At 51.2% G+C, this 16,244-nt stretch overlaps 7 protein-coding genes and 1 non-coding gene across 8 annotated transcripts; 5 read left to right on the top strand and 3 right to left on the bottom strand.

The window, feature by feature from the left end:
* The first annotated feature begins 20 nt into the window (after positions 1–20).
* On the top strand, positions 21–109 carry PFLUO_LOCUS6954. Its single transcript has one exon. It is a non-coding gene; the product is annotated as a tRNA-Pro (tRNA).
* A 1,775-nt stretch (positions 110–1,884) lies between these two features.
* PFLUO_LOCUS6953 (uncharacterized protein) lies at positions 1,885–3,195 on the top strand (the record flags this gene model as incomplete). Its single annotated transcript, XM_073784546.1, has 2 exons — positions 1,885–2,108; positions 2,205–3,195. 2 exons carry the CDS (start codon positions 1,885–1,887, stop codon positions 3,193–3,195), a joined length of 1,215 nt encoding a protein of 404 aa, XP_073640991.1.
* A 285-nt stretch (positions 3,196–3,480) lies between these two features.
* PFLUO_LOCUS6952 (uncharacterized protein) lies at positions 3,481–4,778 on the top strand (the record flags this gene model as incomplete). The annotated part of the gene is made up of 2 exons (XM_073784545.1): positions 3,481–4,073; positions 4,124–4,778. The coding sequence occupies 2 exons, from the start codon at positions 3,481–3,483 to the stop codon at positions 4,776–4,778; spliced, it is 1,248 nt and encodes a 415-aa protein (XP_073640990.1).
* A 203-nt stretch (positions 4,779–4,981) lies between these two features.
* Positions 4,982–6,688, bottom strand: PFLUO_LOCUS6951 (uncharacterized protein; the record flags this gene model as incomplete). The annotated part of the gene is made up of 4 exons (XM_073784544.1): positions 4,982–5,778; positions 5,847–6,071; positions 6,128–6,345; positions 6,435–6,688. The coding sequence occupies 4 exons, from the start codon at positions 6,686–6,688 to the stop codon at positions 4,982–4,984; spliced, it is 1,494 nt and encodes a 497-aa protein (XP_073640989.1).
* Positions 6,689–7,395: 707 nt separating this feature from the next.
* On the bottom strand, positions 7,396–8,145 carry PFLUO_LOCUS6950 (uncharacterized protein; the record flags this gene model as incomplete). Its single annotated transcript, XM_073784542.1, has 1 exon — positions 7,396–8,145. One exon carries the CDS (start codon positions 8,143–8,145, stop codon positions 7,396–7,398), a length of 750 nt encoding a protein of 249 aa, XP_073640988.1.
* A 2,630-nt stretch (positions 8,146–10,775) lies between these two features.
* Positions 10,776–11,947, top strand: PFLUO_LOCUS6949 (uncharacterized protein; the record flags this gene model as incomplete). The annotated part of the gene is made up of 2 exons (XM_073784541.1): positions 10,776–11,842; positions 11,896–11,947. 2 exons carry the CDS (start codon positions 10,776–10,778, stop codon positions 11,945–11,947), a joined length of 1,119 nt encoding a protein of 372 aa, XP_073640987.1.
* Positions 11,948–12,283: 336 nt separating this feature from the next.
* Positions 12,284–14,939, bottom strand: PFLUO_LOCUS6948 (ATP-dependent DNA helicase yku80; the record flags this gene model as incomplete). The annotated part of the gene is made up of 10 exons (XM_073784540.1): positions 12,284–12,304; positions 12,365–12,834; positions 12,885–13,096; positions 13,154–13,539; positions 13,592–14,128; positions 14,188–14,248; positions 14,297–14,465; positions 14,516–14,650; positions 14,701–14,755; positions 14,811–14,939. 10 exons carry the CDS (start codon positions 14,937–14,939, stop codon positions 12,284–12,286), a joined length of 2,175 nt encoding a protein of 724 aa, XP_073640986.1.
* Positions 14,940–15,252: 313 nt separating this feature from the next.
* PFLUO_LOCUS6947 (uncharacterized protein) lies at positions 15,253–15,951 on the top strand (the record flags this gene model as incomplete). The annotated part of the gene is made up of 4 exons (XM_073784539.1): positions 15,253–15,284; positions 15,343–15,376; positions 15,432–15,720; positions 15,785–15,951. The coding sequence occupies 4 exons, from the start codon at positions 15,253–15,255 to the stop codon at positions 15,949–15,951; spliced, it is 522 nt and encodes a 173-aa protein (XP_073640985.1).
* Positions 15,952–16,244: the final 293 nt, after the last annotated feature.

Raw genomic sequence — 16,244 nt, 5'->3', positions numbered from 1 at the left:
CCAAATATTCACTATTACGCGGCTCAATGGTCTAGAGGTATGATTCCTGCTTTGGGCAGTCACTGGTCACATATGCAGGAGGTCCCGGATTCGATCTCCGGTTGAGCCCGCTCTTTTTTACTTTTTTTTTTTTTAACTTCTAGTACCACAGCTATAGAGGGGTTGATTGGTTGAATGATATGTAAATTTGAGTAGGAAATCATGCCAGCATGGAGATTATGCTTGATGAGACGTGCAATATGGTCATTGTAATATTGGGACCTGTGAATTCCCTGTTACGGTTAGCTTTGCCGTTCCCGGTTTAGCGCCCCAATACGCCGTCATGTATACATTCTCCGATGCAGCGCGACGTGTCCCAAAAAGAAATATACCGCATTTTCGCAGCACTCATATAGCAGTGTTTTAGCCAAATGCCAACCAAATCCTCTACTCCTCCTTGACCCTTGTTTGTTTGTTAGGGCCCCCAGATATGGCAGAAAGACCTATCGACAATGAGTGCATAGCTTGTGGCTGGTCCACTGAGAAACAGAAGCGGTGTCATTATTCTAGCCACATCAAACTCTTTTATGGGGCCAGCCAGCGAGGTGTATGGGCTATTGGTTCGGATATCATCTTGAAAGACCGTCCTAATGGGCCTCCTAAAACCGAAGTCAAAACAATGGAATACCTCGCGCATCACACAGAAATCCCGGTTCCAACAGTTTTGCGTGAATGGACTGACAAGGAAAACCGGGATATGGTTCTCATGGAACGAGTGAAAGGTCAAACTCTTGAAGATGCTCGGCCTATACTTTCTAAAACTGAGAAAGAGACCGTCGCTGACCAGGTAGCTGAAGCTATAAGGCAACTACGGTCTTTTGAATCAGCGTCTATGCAAGGTATAGACCAAGGTCCGATCTATTCAGGGTGGCTATTCGGAGATCCTAAAAAGCCTTTTGGGCCCTTCAGCTCCGAATCTGAATTGTGGGATGGCCTACGTCACTGGTTTCATCAACCACCTACTAAGGTGTTTCCAGAACGTGCGTTGGAAACCTTTAGGAAGCGTTTACCTAAATGTAGTCCTTATGTCCTCACGCATGGGGATCTTAACGTGGGGAACATTATGGTTGAAAATGGCAGACTTACTGGAATTCTTGACTGGGAATATGCGGGGTACTTTCCTATTTGGTGGGAATATGTTGCGCTTCACATTGGGCTGTCTGAAGCGGATGCGGAGTGGAAGAAGCTGGTTCGACAACGGATTGAACCTCATGTTGATGGCAAACAGTTTTGGTTTGGTTTGTACTCGCTACGTAACTATCCGAACGTGGACGAAGACGGCCAGGAACTCTTGAAGGAATTATCCTCTGATAATTAATTGACTTTTTCACTAGTAGTTCTGCCTGTTCCTTTGTTTTCTTCCTTTCTCATTGAACTGTCGGCCAACTTTAGCGACCACGAACAGCAAAGAGACGGCTATGCCAGGCAGAGCCAAGAGATGTAAAACGCTTACGCGTTTTGTGAGGTAGAAGCTGTGCTTAATCGGCGGCTTACTATCCAGAGTTACAGGTGGAAAGACAGCCGTTTCTGGCGCGAGAGGCTGTCATTTTCGGCGTCGTTTTCACTGGTCCCTACATTCTAGGTGTAAATAATGGAGACCTTTACTGGTTCATCCAATTCTCTTCTCTCACCACGCTCGCCATAGGTAGTATGGATCCTTGGGAATATCAACATTTACACTCTGACAGAAACATTTCTCCTGTCACAAAGGTGTTTAATCCGTCAAGAAATTGCAGCATGGCGACCGGGTCGGCGGGAGTAATCCCCAACCAAGTATACAATGCCTGCCAAGAGCACATGGCCCAAGCTCCCCGACATTTCCACTTTCTTTCCTTCATCCTCGCCATGTCCGACAAGAGGAAGCCATCCATGTCCCCACCCCCCTTCAAACGACCCCGAATCTCCTACGACGATGGTAACGACAAGGCCAACTCGGTGACGCCCCACGAGCGACCGCGCAACCACCCCATCTACGGCCAGAAGAGCGCGTTCCCGGGACTGGACGAAGGCCGCGATGAGCTGTTTTACGGTCCCGCGGAGGATGGACTGGAGTATTTGCGTATGGTCCGGTATGTTACTTTCTATCGTGCCGAGCACGTGTCATTTCCTAGGCTTTTGTTCAGTCTGGGACGATATTTCGGAACGAATGACTGACTTGTGACTAGATCCGAAGCGAGCTCGTTGCCGTCGCTATTCATTGCACCCGTTCAGATAGAAGATACTCCGGTGGCACCAGAGCCTCAATCCGAGTCGAATACCTTCAAATCCTCGCGAAAACCACCCGCGCATCAAACACCCGGCTTCTGGGAGGACGAAGCATACATCGCACCAGCAGACTCAGGCACCGACCACCAATCGTCTCGAAAAGAGGGAATTTACCCCCCAGCACAAGCATCATACTACAACCTCCTTCATCACCGCTTCCTTCTCCTCCGCTCCACCCTGCGCTGCGTTCCACCACCGGAAACCATCGCCGCACTGGACGACACACACCCGATCAGTCTCCCGCGCCATGCTCTGCCGGCGCGCAAAGAATGGCGCCGGCTGCTACTTACGGTGGATCCACAGATGGCACAGCTAGCATGCATGGATCTGGACAGCGTGCTCGGTGTGTTGGGTATCATGGCACGACTGATGTCCGAGACCGTGCGCGGTGGGAGCGCCGAGCGCGTGCGCCGCATCGGAGCTTGGGCTTGGGGGCTGCTGGGGAAGTGCCGTGAGGTTGGACAGCTGGCTACAGAGGAGGTGGGTGCGATTCGGGAGTTGGGGAAGAGGGTAGGCACGATTTTGGCAAAGATCAAGGAGGCGGAGGGTGCTCAGGATCCTGGTGAAGACGAAGATGTCGATCTGTCTGATTTGGAGACTGGGGAAGGAGGAGATGGTCTGGAAGAAGAGAGCGAGGTGCAGGACACTACTACGGAGGAAGTTGAGACCGTTGAAGACGAGTCCGCTGAGCTAGAGGCGGCGAAAGCGCGATTACAGGCTCAGTTGGATGGTAATCTTGATTCTGAGTTGTCCGCTGGGGATTCGGGAGTTGCAACGGTAGAGGATGTTGCGAAGCAGGTTCGCATAATGCTTGATATGATCATCACGGTGGTCGGCGAGTACTTTGGCCAGCGCGATCTACTGGATTCCCGCGAGGTCTGGGCTGTTTAGTTTGTGACGTTTCTGAGATGTTTTCCTGAGATACCCATGATATTATGAAGAGGCAGACATCGTGTTTGTTAGCGAAAATAGAATCCGCCCTGGGCTGGTTAGGCCGGGTTGGTTAGGCCTGTTGAGGCTGAGTATCAAATCGCACTGACCTGGCTCAGCCTCACACGTGGGTGGCCTGGCTCTGGAGCGCTTACTGCCCAACTTCCCATGAGCGGTTTAAGTACACCTACGCCCATTTCCATAGACAGGATTCCATTGCAACATAATCCAACGGATCTCCTCCCAATGGGCCAACTATCCGACTCGGATATTCCTCTCGAAACTGTCTACCATGGCGATCGCCCCCCGTCGTACAACGATGTGATCGACCCCTCATCCTCTAACCCAGACGAAAGCTCTATTCCAGGCGCTCGGAATGTCGTTTGGGACGAGAAGGCCGGTATCGTGACACTATCGTCTTCGCTTACTGAAAGCCCACGTAGGCTCTACCAGCTCATTGCCCAGCAAGCCCTACTGCCACCGCGGCAATATATTCACATCCAGGGGCATAAGGACAACGAAACGGATTTCAATTTCACGCTTGACGTGACGCCTACCTTACTACACCTTGGCGAAGATAATAGGGAGTGGCACGACATTCGCGTTGTTCGCGACGGGGACGGCCAGGAAGCGTACCGTGGTGCCATTATTCCGACTCTCCACTGGGAGGAGCCTTCTAGTCTCAAAGTCCTTCGTCAGACAATAGACTTGGAGGATGGAGACGAGAATCCAGAGGACCAGATCCTCCTAGGCGCGACCGTAGATGGCTCGAACGAAGGCACCCCTACTCTGATGGGCTGGTGTGAACGGTTCTGTCGCGATCCTGCTAGAGTCAAATCGTATGTTAGGAGAATGACATGGCTGAAGCTACAGACTGACCCTGATATAGGTTTACCTTCAAACGGGAGCTAAAAGGGTTCGACCTTGAGCCTATGCGCTCTGAACTTAGGTCGTACCTCCGTTCGCTCAACTACCGCGGTAAAATTGAAATTACAGCCTCTATTCCGAACAATTTCATCACTGTCTACTCACCACACTGGATCAACCGACTACGGAACAACTCGTTCGTCTGGTGGCTTTGCGTTCTCCTACAGCTGTGGATCGTGATGTGGCCGGTGATAGCAATACTCGAGAGACACTTCGAGGTCGTGCATTCAGAGTGGAGGTCCTCCCGCGAGGTCGAGGATTCCACTGCGCCGTCCGGGCGAAGGAAGATCTATGCGCATGGGCGCGATGAGGCGAAACTAGCAGACTTCTGGGCCGCCGCAGTAATGCAGTTAGCGTGGGACCAACGAGACGGCGCCGAAATTCTGACGGAGGCGGACCTAACGCGTCTTGAGCGGCGCGGTCAAGAACGCATGGAACGGATCGGACGGTCAGTGCCATCGGATCGGAATGGAGTGGCTGATTCGACAGCTGAGGATACGCAGGCCAGTAGGCGTGGGCCTGCGATTCCCGGCGTGGGGGCTGGAGGGTACGATTTCCAAGCTGGATGGGGTGTCCAAGCTGGATGGGGTGCGAATACCCATTCGACGACCTCATAGCAGGACGCGTTTATCAATATCTATTGTGTCTGGACAGTCATTCTTCTGTTTAGAAGCTCCGCGAGCTCGTGCAAGGTGTATTGTACTTGTTCTCATGTCTTCCAACGACTTTCTTTTTCTAGGTAATCCAAGTATTATAGTTATAGCAGCTTCCAATCCTCTCGGCTAGCCTTATATATCTCTTTCAAATTACAATGTTTCTTTCACGAAACAGTAGGTTTGGCAGCCTTCTCCTGTTCCGCAACAGGCGCACGATCTTGATCTGCAACAGGCGCATTATCCTGCTCCTCAACATGCGCCTTGTCAGTCGCAGCCGTATTTTCAACATCCCCTGCGTTGCCCTCCGCGGGTCCATGCAGACCAACCTCAGCTGCAGTAAAGGAATCGACCACATTCCTGTAGCTAGGAATAAAGTTGACAGCCAACGCGTACGTCCAAGCAGCAACAAAGAAAACAAGAGGGACCACCATGGCGATACCATTGCCATAGGCATCAGCGGCGGCGAATGTTGCGGGAGGAACGCAGGCGCCGCCGACCACACCACCGACGATATACCCACTTCCACGCTTGGTGTGCTTGCCGAGGCCGCGCATGCCCAGGGCGACGATGGTGGGGAAGCAGATGGACTCGAAGAAAAGGACGATGTAGAGCATGGATATGCCGATATCTCCGCCTTGCGTGATGGCTGGCGCTATGAAGATGATGGCGCCAGTGATAAAGACGACGAAGCACCAGCGCGGACGGACCCATCTCATGATGAAGGATCCGAAGAATCGACCGATGGCGAAAGACGCCTGGGCGCCGCCGTAGAGCTTCGACCCCATAGAGTTGCTCGTGCCGGGGCGGGTGTATGTGGCGTAGTTGATGAAGCCGCTGGCGATAGCGACCTGGGCACCAGTGTAGCAGAATTGGGCAAAGGCCGCGTGGAAGAGCTTGTACTGCTGAAAGAAGGGCTTATCTTCGGCACCGACGTGTGTCTCACTAGCTTGGAATTCCATGTCTGCAGACCAAGTTGAATCAAAATCAGCACGTCTGTCTTCATTAGGATTCAATAGGGGCAAAACCTACCGGCATCAGTAATTTCTGGGATCTTCGAAAAGAAGAACAGTATGGCGAGGAGGAGCACAAAGACCGCAATAGCGAGGTAGACCCATTGGACGTTCTCGATGGCGCGCTTATCGCTAAAGTTGAAGAAAACGTAGGAGCCGAGGACGGGGGCGACAACAGTGCCAATACCATTGAAGGCTTGGGAAATGTTGATGCGGATCTCCGAATACCGTGGTGGGCCGCAAACTGTAGCATTGAGTGTTAGGCTTAGACAGAGAATTCCATGGCTATGGATGATGTACCGGTGATGAACGGATTGGCGGCCGTCTCTAGTGAGCCAAGGCCATTGCCAATAATAAAGATAGAAGCGCAGAATCCGCCGAAGGACTTGGCCTTGATGCAGGGAATAGCAATCAAGGCACCTAGAGCGTAAAGACAGAGACCCCAGATGAAGACGGCGCGATAGCCATAGTGACGTAGGATCCAGGCGGCATGGCCAACAGAGGCTAGCGGGTAGGCACTTGAGTAAAAGTCAGCATTTATTTCCACCCCTTCCTGGTTCTTGTTCTTGGTTTCCAGCCAAGGGACGAGGTTGAGGGGTAAACAGACCCAAAGTAGGCGGCCTGCAGACCAGACGAACGCGCCTGAGTAATGTTCAGGACACGCTGGAAATGTTTATTGAGGGTGTCAAGCAGGCCGTAACTGAAGCCCCAGAGGAAGAATAAGATGGTGACAATGCAGATGGGGTAGATGGACTCCCGCAGGGTAAGTTCGGCGGCCCTCGTGCGGCGGTGGTCAGGCGCCTTGAGCGATCGCTCCTTGAAGAATTGCCTAACGCGTAATCGCAGAGACGTGGAAGCCATGATCATACGAGACTAACGGGGTGGGGGCAATATTATTGACGGGACAGGGGATGGCCCTTCCTTTTTTTTTTGATGAGAAGAAAACAAGAAAGGCAAGGTCCGCCGGTCTAGCTAGCGGCGGTCGGGGTGCTTCTTATACGAGCAAGTAAATAGTGAGCCAAGCATTCTTTTCCAGAGTCACTGAAGTCACCCTATAGCATCGTGTTGACATTACCCCATGGTCGGGTAATAGTATGGGGTAAATATGGAGAAACCGGTCTAGCGCCGGAAAGTCAAAACGCAAGGGTCCAGTAGCATCACGGGAGGCATCACAAAGGAGCAGACACTGACCCTACCCCGCTTTGAACTACCACTCTAACTATCACCCGAAAGGAAATCAACCAAGTTACCGAACTTGCCAAGAACACTGTCCGTGTTCCAAGAATTGGTGGCAAAAAGCCGATAGTAATGACCCGATCCACCAAAAGGCAGAGATAAAACTATAGCGTGCGTACTCGATAATCGTGAGAATGATGGAAACAATGCTGAAAGAGCTCTTGTGGCCATGGGCTGCACGGTGGTTAGGTCCAGTGGGCAGCTTCTGAGTGAGCGTGCCTTGTTTCACTTGTTACAGCATAACATATATCACATCACCATACATGATTTTTGATGGTTGTAGGAGCAAAAATGGCATCGATGGAAGATCAGACAATATCGCGACATGTCCTCTACGTCTCCGAGGAAAAACGAGCAGTACACTCCTCCTTATATGCCTTCAGCTGCTCCATCTTAGTCTCCGTAAATGACTCCATCTCGGCACGCGCTTTATCGTCAAGCAACTCAACACCCGCACCGTCGGTATGTAATGCAGCCCAATAGATGGTGTCAACATCGAAGCTCTTCCTTGCCGCATAGTCGAACCAAAATCGCCCAGTCCTCCATGAATCGCGCATCCGGGTAGAAAGAGACGGTTCACCGGGTTGTTTGACCCCTAATGCCATTTCAATTTCCACTCGCGCTAAAGCTCGCAAGAATTGCTCCATTCTAGGCCCATAGAGAGTCAAAAACTCTTCCATCGCACAGCGTTCCAGCCACATTTCCGGTCCAGAGAGCAACAGCCACCAGGGCGGGTCATACGTGAACTCAGCTGGCATGGCATTCGTAAACTCGAAATCGAGAATGGCAGTGATCCGGAGTGTTTCTGGGTCTATAAGCATATTCGAAGGTCGCATGTCGTCGCAGAAGGGTATAAATAGCCCGCAGTCCTCAGGATAGTACTTTGAAATCAGCTGTGCGAACCGATGACGGGCAATGAACCGCTCCTGAGCGATTTCCGGATCGTCGGCAAGGTTGCGCTGGGTCCAAAGGTGGACCAAGTGCTCGTTCGCGACTGATTGCAGATAATCACTTGCACGGTCAAACGGCGCGGTTGGAAATTGATCATCAGGGTAACCAGCGACAGTGGCTAACTCGTTCATGTTGTATGTTAGGGGTCTTCCGGCAACGTGCCATGAGCTTGAAGCGTGGTCCTTCGAGATGGCCCCAATTCTAGCAAACGTAAGTTGAGAAAGTTGGAACATATAATAGGCGATTTGATAATAGATCCTGTCTAATGTTGCGTTGTCGATGTTTGGGTCCAGGACCATGTTTTCTTGATTGGGTTGTTTCAAGATAGTCGATAAAAGTGTACCGTCGACAAAATCCATGATGATGAATGGGCCAAGGTGTTGTGGACTCTCGGCAATTAAGCCCCAGCTGTGAACACGAGGAATAGGGATATCAGTGTTTTGGCGGAGGTATTCCATGATCTGGACCTCATTCACAACTTTTTCGTCTCTATAAGCTGTAGCCGTGTGTCCTGGTTTCGGAAACCGAATAATGACATCCGGCCGTCCATCGCCGAAGCTGTAGCGAAAGCTAATGTTGAAGGAACCCTTAAGAAAACCAATATATTTTCCGTTTCCCCCTCCTTCTCGACGCCCAGCAATAAAAGTTTCCAATTCAGCCCTTGAGTCAAAAGCTCTACTTAACCAAGCCTTGCATTCTTCATCACCGTTGGTCTCTTCTAGCTCGTCAAAATAAGTCTTGAGCGAGGATGTCTTCTGCTGAGGCATCTAGGCAGTTGAGATGCGGTGATAGGGAAGGATGCAAACTATGCAGAGCAAAATGGGAAGGAAATATATTGTTGGAAGATTAAACTCGCACTAGCGACAGAGCTTCGACCGTACCGGATAATGTAATGCGGGTGGAATAAGAGGGAAACCGGCTGGTTTGAGAGAATGGCCAACTGGAACGGCATGCAAGGCCGGCCCTGTGCGGTGTGTGCCCCGCCAGCTATATGTACATCAGATGCCTCTTGATAAGCAACATGCGGGGGATTGTCGCTATATAGATCTACGGTGATGTAAGAAATGTCCGAAGAATATTTGTAATATTTACCTCGCATAATACAGGATTCTGACGGCGAGGGGATTCTTCCTCTTATAGAAACAAGTCCCACCCCTCTGGCGATTTCCTGGTTCTTCCACTTGCCGGGTATTTACACACGTCTTTACAAATCTCCATTATGTCTTTGATGGATATTGTGCGGCTTTCTATTACCGTCATTGTTGCTGGCACTATTCCTCGCCTAGGTACTCATGGCCCCTATACTGGTTAGTATCCTTCCTCTGTTGCTGACGCTTCATTTTCTAGTTGCTTCATCACCAGCAAGCGCTTCTATAAGTGACCTTCCGACTTCTGGATGCGTCAAAGACACTGGCACTATTCCGTTTGGAGTCTCAGCTGTAGGCGGATTTCAGCTGGTATATGACCCCAGTGTTGGGGAGCCCAGACCATGGTACATCAACGATCATACTTTCATAAAAAATGCCAAAGACGGCACCTGGCATCTATTCGGTATTACGCACACAAATCCGGCTGACCCAACGAACGAGCATGTCTTCGCTCATGCAACGGCACCAGAATTGTACGGCCCGTGGACTAAACAAGCATTTGCACTGCATGTGGACCCAGCCTATGGTGAGACTCATTTGTGGGCTCCGTATGTTCTGAATGTGGATGGCATTTACCACATGTTCTACTGTGGAGGCGGCAATGACACGGCATACGCAATCAACTTGGCTACTTCAACGGATCTATTTCATTGGACCCGGCGGCCAGAGGGTCCTCTGTTCCATGATGGCTATGATGCGAGAGATCCGTTTGTTGTTCGAGTCGGCAACCAATGGGTCCTCTATTATTGTGGTACTAGTGAGCCGACGGGTGGCCATCATTCTGTGCTCTATCGAACTAGCGACGACCTGGTTAACTGGAGCGAGCGTCAAATTGCATTCAAAGATCCCACAATTGGTACCAGCGGTGGAAATACGGAGTCTCCATATTTATACGAGCATGACGGCCATTGGTATCTCTTCACCGGTCCGAGGCCGAGTCAAGAGGTGTACGTGGGTACCGATGTTTTTGTTAGCGATGATCCGTTTCACTTCGATGTGTCGAACCGCGTCGGTCACATCAACTCTCATGCTCTGGAAGTGATCACGGACGGTGGAGTCGACTATATCTCCCATTGTGGCTGGGGTCAAAATGGAGTCTCTTTAGCACCATTAAGTTGGCCTACGTGGAGTGAGATGTTGCGATGTCCCGCAACAGCACAACTGTTTGAGGCTTACTGAAAAGTCAGTATATGGGCTAGAGAAGTTGATAGTACTATTACACCCACGGTTCATCTCGAGAATAACTGAATACTGCTGTAGTCAGCCTTTGAAGACACTTTCAGGATCAGATCATTCACGGAATTATTAATAATAGTAGGAGGTATCACCTGTAACAGTCTATACCGCTATATTATGAAAAGGGGAAGGTGGATACTGGCAGACCGGGTTTTTTAACATCTCTCAATCAATCAAAGCCGATCTCGACTAATCTCCTTTGACAAGATAGAACCGTAACCGGAAGATTCAGAATGAGCTGCTTCGTTCCTCCGTATAGATCAGCTGCACCCTCAGCCGACAGGATCACATGACCGTCTATCCTTATCGCCCGTTGCGTCACTCGTTTCCTCCTCGACTTGACTCTGCTGCTTTCTTTCCCTCTGTTCTCCTTCTCCATGGCGCCCAAAGTTGAGATTGCTATTCCAAACACCACACTATCACCCACATCCCCACCCCACACTGTCTACAACATTACCGTGCGCCTTCCGCTCCGCTCCTTCACCGTCTCCAAGCGCTACTCCGACTTCGCCGCCTTCCACTCCACGCTAGTCAACCAGACAAATGCCGCGCCGCCAGTGGCTCTCCCATCAAAATCCTGGTTCTCGAACACAGTGAAAAACGAGCAGTTCCGAGAAGAACGCCGCCATGGCCTGGAACAATACCTCAAGGCGATCAACGAGGCCTCCGACGGCCGCTGGCGCACGTCGCCCGCGTGGCGCGCCTTCTTAAACCTACCCAGCGCGGCAGCGGCCTCGAGCAACGGTACTTCCAATACTTCTACCCGGCTGCATGCAGCCATCACGGACCCGGGCAATGCGGACAACGCATCGATCACAGACCCAACGCTCTGGCTAGACTACTACCGCGACATGAAGGGCCACCTCCACGAAGCCCGGCTGCAGCTCTCCCGCCGAGACCAAGAGACCACCCCCCAGAAGCAACACGAGAGCTCTGCACAAGCGAAGAGTAGTCTCGTGCGAGCAGGCACGATGCTCTCCGCGCTAGACGACGGACTTAAGAATCTCGGCCGCAGCGGGTCTTTTGAGGGCTTAGGCGACGGCGAGCTGCGCCGGCGCAAGGACCTGATCATCAACGCGCGCAAGGAGAAAGATGGTATGGACGATCTGCTGCAGGCGATGGCTACCAAGAGCCGCCTCGACCATGCCGTTGCTTCCGTGAAAGACAAGGATACTTTGCTTCGTGCGCAGCAGAATGGAAGTGATGCCGGCGGCCGTAGGACTCCGCGCTCGGGTCGTGTTCTTGGAAAGGAGACAGAGCGCACGCGCGAGCTCGATAACGAAGGGGTTTTGTTGTTGCAGCGCCAGACGATGCAAGATCAGGATACTAGTGTGGAGGAGTTGATGAAGATTGTGGCGAGGCAGAAGGAGCTCGGTGTTGCTATTCATGAGGAATTGGAGGTGCAGAATGAGATGTTGAGGATGGCGGATGAGGATGCTGAGAGGTATATTGATCAACTTGTTCTTGTTTTTCTGCTTATACTGACTGCGGTTTTAGATTGCAAGCCAAGCTCGATGTTGGCAAGAAGCGGGTCCAGAAGATCTCTTGATGAGAGAATACTATTCTCGGCGACATGTGATGACGAGACACTTTGTTTCATCTGGGCTCTTTCCTTTAGCGGAGTCGGTTTTGCTTACTGGGCGTTTAATATATTCCCCTGTGGGTTGTCGGACTTTTATCTGTCTTTGCATCCACTATCGATAGATCGAGCATCTTATTTCATTTCTACATCTTTGAACAGTGGCATTGTTTTGTTCCAGCCCCGCAGGAACTTGTAGATAGAGGTGCATAGTCCATTCCTAACGTATACGATCTTCTAGCAAGCCCAACAATCTGTGGCATCAACTTAGACTCCGGAGTGGAAGAAAGATGAAAGGAGACAGTGTCACTCAGAGGAAGACAAGAACTAGAGTACAGAATCAGCACTGAGCCCTGTACACAGCAGGAAGGGAAGGGAAGAACTCACCTCTTTGGCCTCCTTGGCTTCAACCTCCGACCTCTCGGACATCTCCTTGTCAATCAAACCCAGCTTTTTCCTCCGTATAAGCCACCACAACTCCTTCCGGTCACCGCCTAGCTCCTCACCCAATATCTTCTCCTTCAGCTTCCGCAGGAAATCATTGTACGCCGCCGGCTCCTCGTAGTCAACGAGCTCATCACGCATCGTCCCAAGACCCTCGATGACACGGTCGTAGTTGGCATCGCCAAGACTGTGCCGGATCAAATTCTCGATAATACCGGCCATCTGTTTCACGGCATCGAGAATGACCTCGACGCTGTCTGCACGGGAAAGAAGTTGCTTGAACTCCGGGATTGCGTTCTCTGGAGACAGCTTGGCCCGTTTGGGTTCTTGGTTGAGTAGGGCGTCGACATCCAGACCGGAGAGAGGCTTTTCGGCTTCGCGTTGGCGTTTGCGGCCTTTGGTTTTTGGAGGAACTGTATAACCGAGTCAGAGACGTTGTATTTCACCAGATTTCAGGACTTACCCTTCTTGACATCTGCGATGGTCATCAGTTTCTGGAGGTATGGCTGCGACTTGTTCACCATCTCTTCCACCGGCTCAGCAAACTTGGTCAAGCGGTCTGATGGGTCGAGAACGGGATCTTTGGGATATACAGCGCGGTGCCGCACTGCCGATTCGATGCGGTGCAGGAGTGGCGAGTAAGAGTACTCAATTGGAAGTGTGTTAACCAGTTCTCTTTTCTAAGGTGTCAGTGAAGTGATTTAGAAAAGAATCCCAAGAAAGAAAACCCACCCATCATCATTTTTGTATTCCAGATCCATACTTTCGACGTATTTGCTCATGGCATCCTGCAAGCTGTGGCTGGGGAGATTCCGGTGCTCGGTGACTACCTTGCCGGAGACGGTGACCACTTTGTCCAAAGGAGGGAATCGGTATGATCGGACATCCTCTGCAAAGGGGAGCTGTGTTTCAATGAGGCACTCATAATCCGGCTCGATTGAAGGGGCGAGCAGGACCATGAACGGGGGCTTGGCTTCTTTGGTCACTAGTCGAGCTACCGCGTACGATTCCACCTCGAAAAGAGCATGGATGAAGGATGATAGTGCGAGAGCAGCTTTGTCGTTCGCTCGCTGTGGAATAATCACGTTGGTGTTGGACATGTGCAGGTAGCGATCATACTGCATAGCAATTAGTTTTAAAAACAGAAAAGATCTCCGCGATAGAACCCACCTTGTTTTTCTGGACGAACCCGATAAGTTCCAATCCTGCAAATGTCTCCAATGTTGTGATGTTCTCGTCGATCTGACTGATGTGTACTGCCGTACGTCCGTACTCGTACCCTTTCGCAAGATCATCTCGCTCGACATCCCCCTTGCCTCCTGGCGCAGAATCATCTTTGATTTGATATGTTCGTGACATCCTCACAGCGGTGAGGGTGTTTTCTTCACTTGGTTGACTGGCTCCAGGGGCGGTTACGGTTGCAGAGCTGCCAGACTCTTCCTGACCTGCGCTAGCGCCAGAGCGCAGCACGAACGAGCTTGCAGAGGGTGGCTTGGCGACATAGGTTCGGAAGTACCGTTCAACCGGTATCCGCACGGCAGTATCATAATCGTTTGAGTTGCCGAGTTGGAGAAATCCCTTGAACGATGGCATGCTCTTCGTGACTTTGATACGAGGAAGCTCCAGTTCAGTGATGGCTTGTTGAAGGGTGCCAAAGACGCCGTCGCAGTCTTCCGCAAGTTTACGAAGCAAGGCTTCATTTTCAGCCTGCAATAGTACTACATTAGCATCATATCACCGTGGCATTGATCAAGATCCACATTCACCTTTCGAGAATCTTTGTCTTCCTCCTTTATCCCGTACTCCAGGTCATCAAAATCTGCCCCGCTAAAGGAAATGAGCAGCGGAATTTTGGTAAAATGTTGGAATACTTACATGATTACCAGTTCCATGTTATCCTCTTTGATCTTCTCCGTGATTTGATCGAGGCCGTCACCGCTCATCACCCCAGAGCCATTGGTCACAAGCACAATTTTCCGTTTGTACTTGAGCTTCTTGCAGAAGGTGATGATCATCTGCATGGCGATGACAATCGAAGAGACCGCTGGCTGGCAGTGAGCAAATGGGTCTCGCGGAAAGGGAAACGTCACATACCATCGCCCTTGTTAGTATGACTGGGTTTGATCGACTCGCGCAGCTTCCGAACATCGGGCATCAGAGCCTGACCGAGACCCAAAAGCACGGAGATGTTCGCAAAATTTGGGTCACCTTCGAGGTCATTGACGGTATCTGGCATCCGCGCGTCAGAAGAGAGCCCCGGTAGAAAGTAAGAGACGCACCGTCTGTCCTCAGAGCAACCACTCCCAGTGTAGCCGTCTTCCGACCAGTAGCAATCTAGATGACAGATCAGTATTAAGGACGGTGCAGCTGCAAGGTATGGGCAACTGACCGTCGTGGTGATTCTGTCCCAAACATACCGCATCGCCCAGTCCAGGTCGGTCACTGGGCGGCCGTTATGGCACTCGCCCATGGACCTCCCCACATCCACAATGTACACGGTGGCCTCCTTCTCTGCCATGGATGGGGATGCAGTGAGATGAGGCTCAACGAGAGAGCGAGAGAAAGGTACAGTCCAGGCAGACGCGCGATATTACCCTTTTTGGATTAGGACAAACGCGACGGCACATGACATCACTTGACCGGCGTGCGTGTATGATATAGTGCGTAGCAACAGCCCTTTCACACTCTCTGGACGTGCACATAACCACATCCCCACCCACACCCGTCTGCCATCACGCCCGGGTTTGTCTTCCTTCTATTTTTTGACCCTCGACCTGAACACAATAAGTAAAAAAACCTTTTCCTGGAGCAGGAAAAGAAAAGAAAAGAAAATGACCGATCCACGCCCCTATCATATCCTCAGGTCCGTCAGCACATTTCACCTATCTGACTATCAACACAGCTCGCTAACAACACCGCAGCTACGGCACCCTTCTGGGGACACAGTTCTACCAGGTAAGCTACAACCCTATTCAGAAAAGCCAAATCATCAATCTAAGCGCGTCCCCAGTCCTTCGTGGGCGGCACAGTCGCATTCCGCGCCTTGCCGCGCCCCCAGTTCTCCAGCTTGCAAACCGCCATCTTCCCCATCTATTTCTCCATGCAGACCGCGCTGCCCGTGGTCGTTGCTCTGACCGCCAGCCGGGGTGGCCAGACTGTTGGATTGTCAGGCCTGATGGCCCCCGAGAACCGCCTCTCGACCCTTCTGCCCATGGCCACGGTGGCGGTCACGGGTCTGATTAACCTGTTTGTGCTGCGTCCGATGACGGTCAACGTGATGCGTGAGCGGAAAGCCCAAGGTGAGTTTATTGTCCACTAATCTTAAAATACAAAAATATAGGGCTGAGGCTTACTGGACTGCAGAAACCCGGGATGGAAAGAGGAGCTATGACCCCGCGCCGCACTCCAAGGAGATGCTTGCACTGAACAAGAAGTTTGGGCGTGTGCATGGCATGTCGAGCTTGGTTAACCTTGTCAGCCTGATTGCTACTGTTTGGTATGGCGCTGTTCTGAGCAAGAGGCTCGAGTAGTTGTCGCCGGGGTATACTGTTTTCGGATCGTCAAGCGCTGTTGATAGTTTCAGAGGTGTAAATGGTCTCCGCTTTTTCGGACATTCCAATCCATGTCTAATGTTATCTTAATTCTCTAGGAATATAGCACTACAAGACCAAAACGTGCCAGACTGGAAAAGTAGAATTAGCGGCCTCCTTTCTACCACTAAACCTGTAAGGAAACAGGCCGAGATCTACTGGGAGAAGCGCTGTGAAAAGGACATCTCTTGCTCAAAAGAACGACACGAGCCAGTAAGGCTCAATTACATGAG

The sequence above is a fragment of the Penicillium psychrofluorescens genome, assembly GCF_964197705.1.
Source record: "Penicillium psychrofluorescens genome assembly, chromosome: 4".
Classification (NCBI taxonomy): domain Eukaryota; kingdom Fungi; phylum Ascomycota; class Eurotiomycetes; order Eurotiales; family Aspergillaceae; genus Penicillium; species Penicillium psychrofluorescens.
The sequence above is the reverse complement of the archived record's forward strand: the minus strand, read 5'-3'. Positions and strand labels throughout refer to the sequence as shown.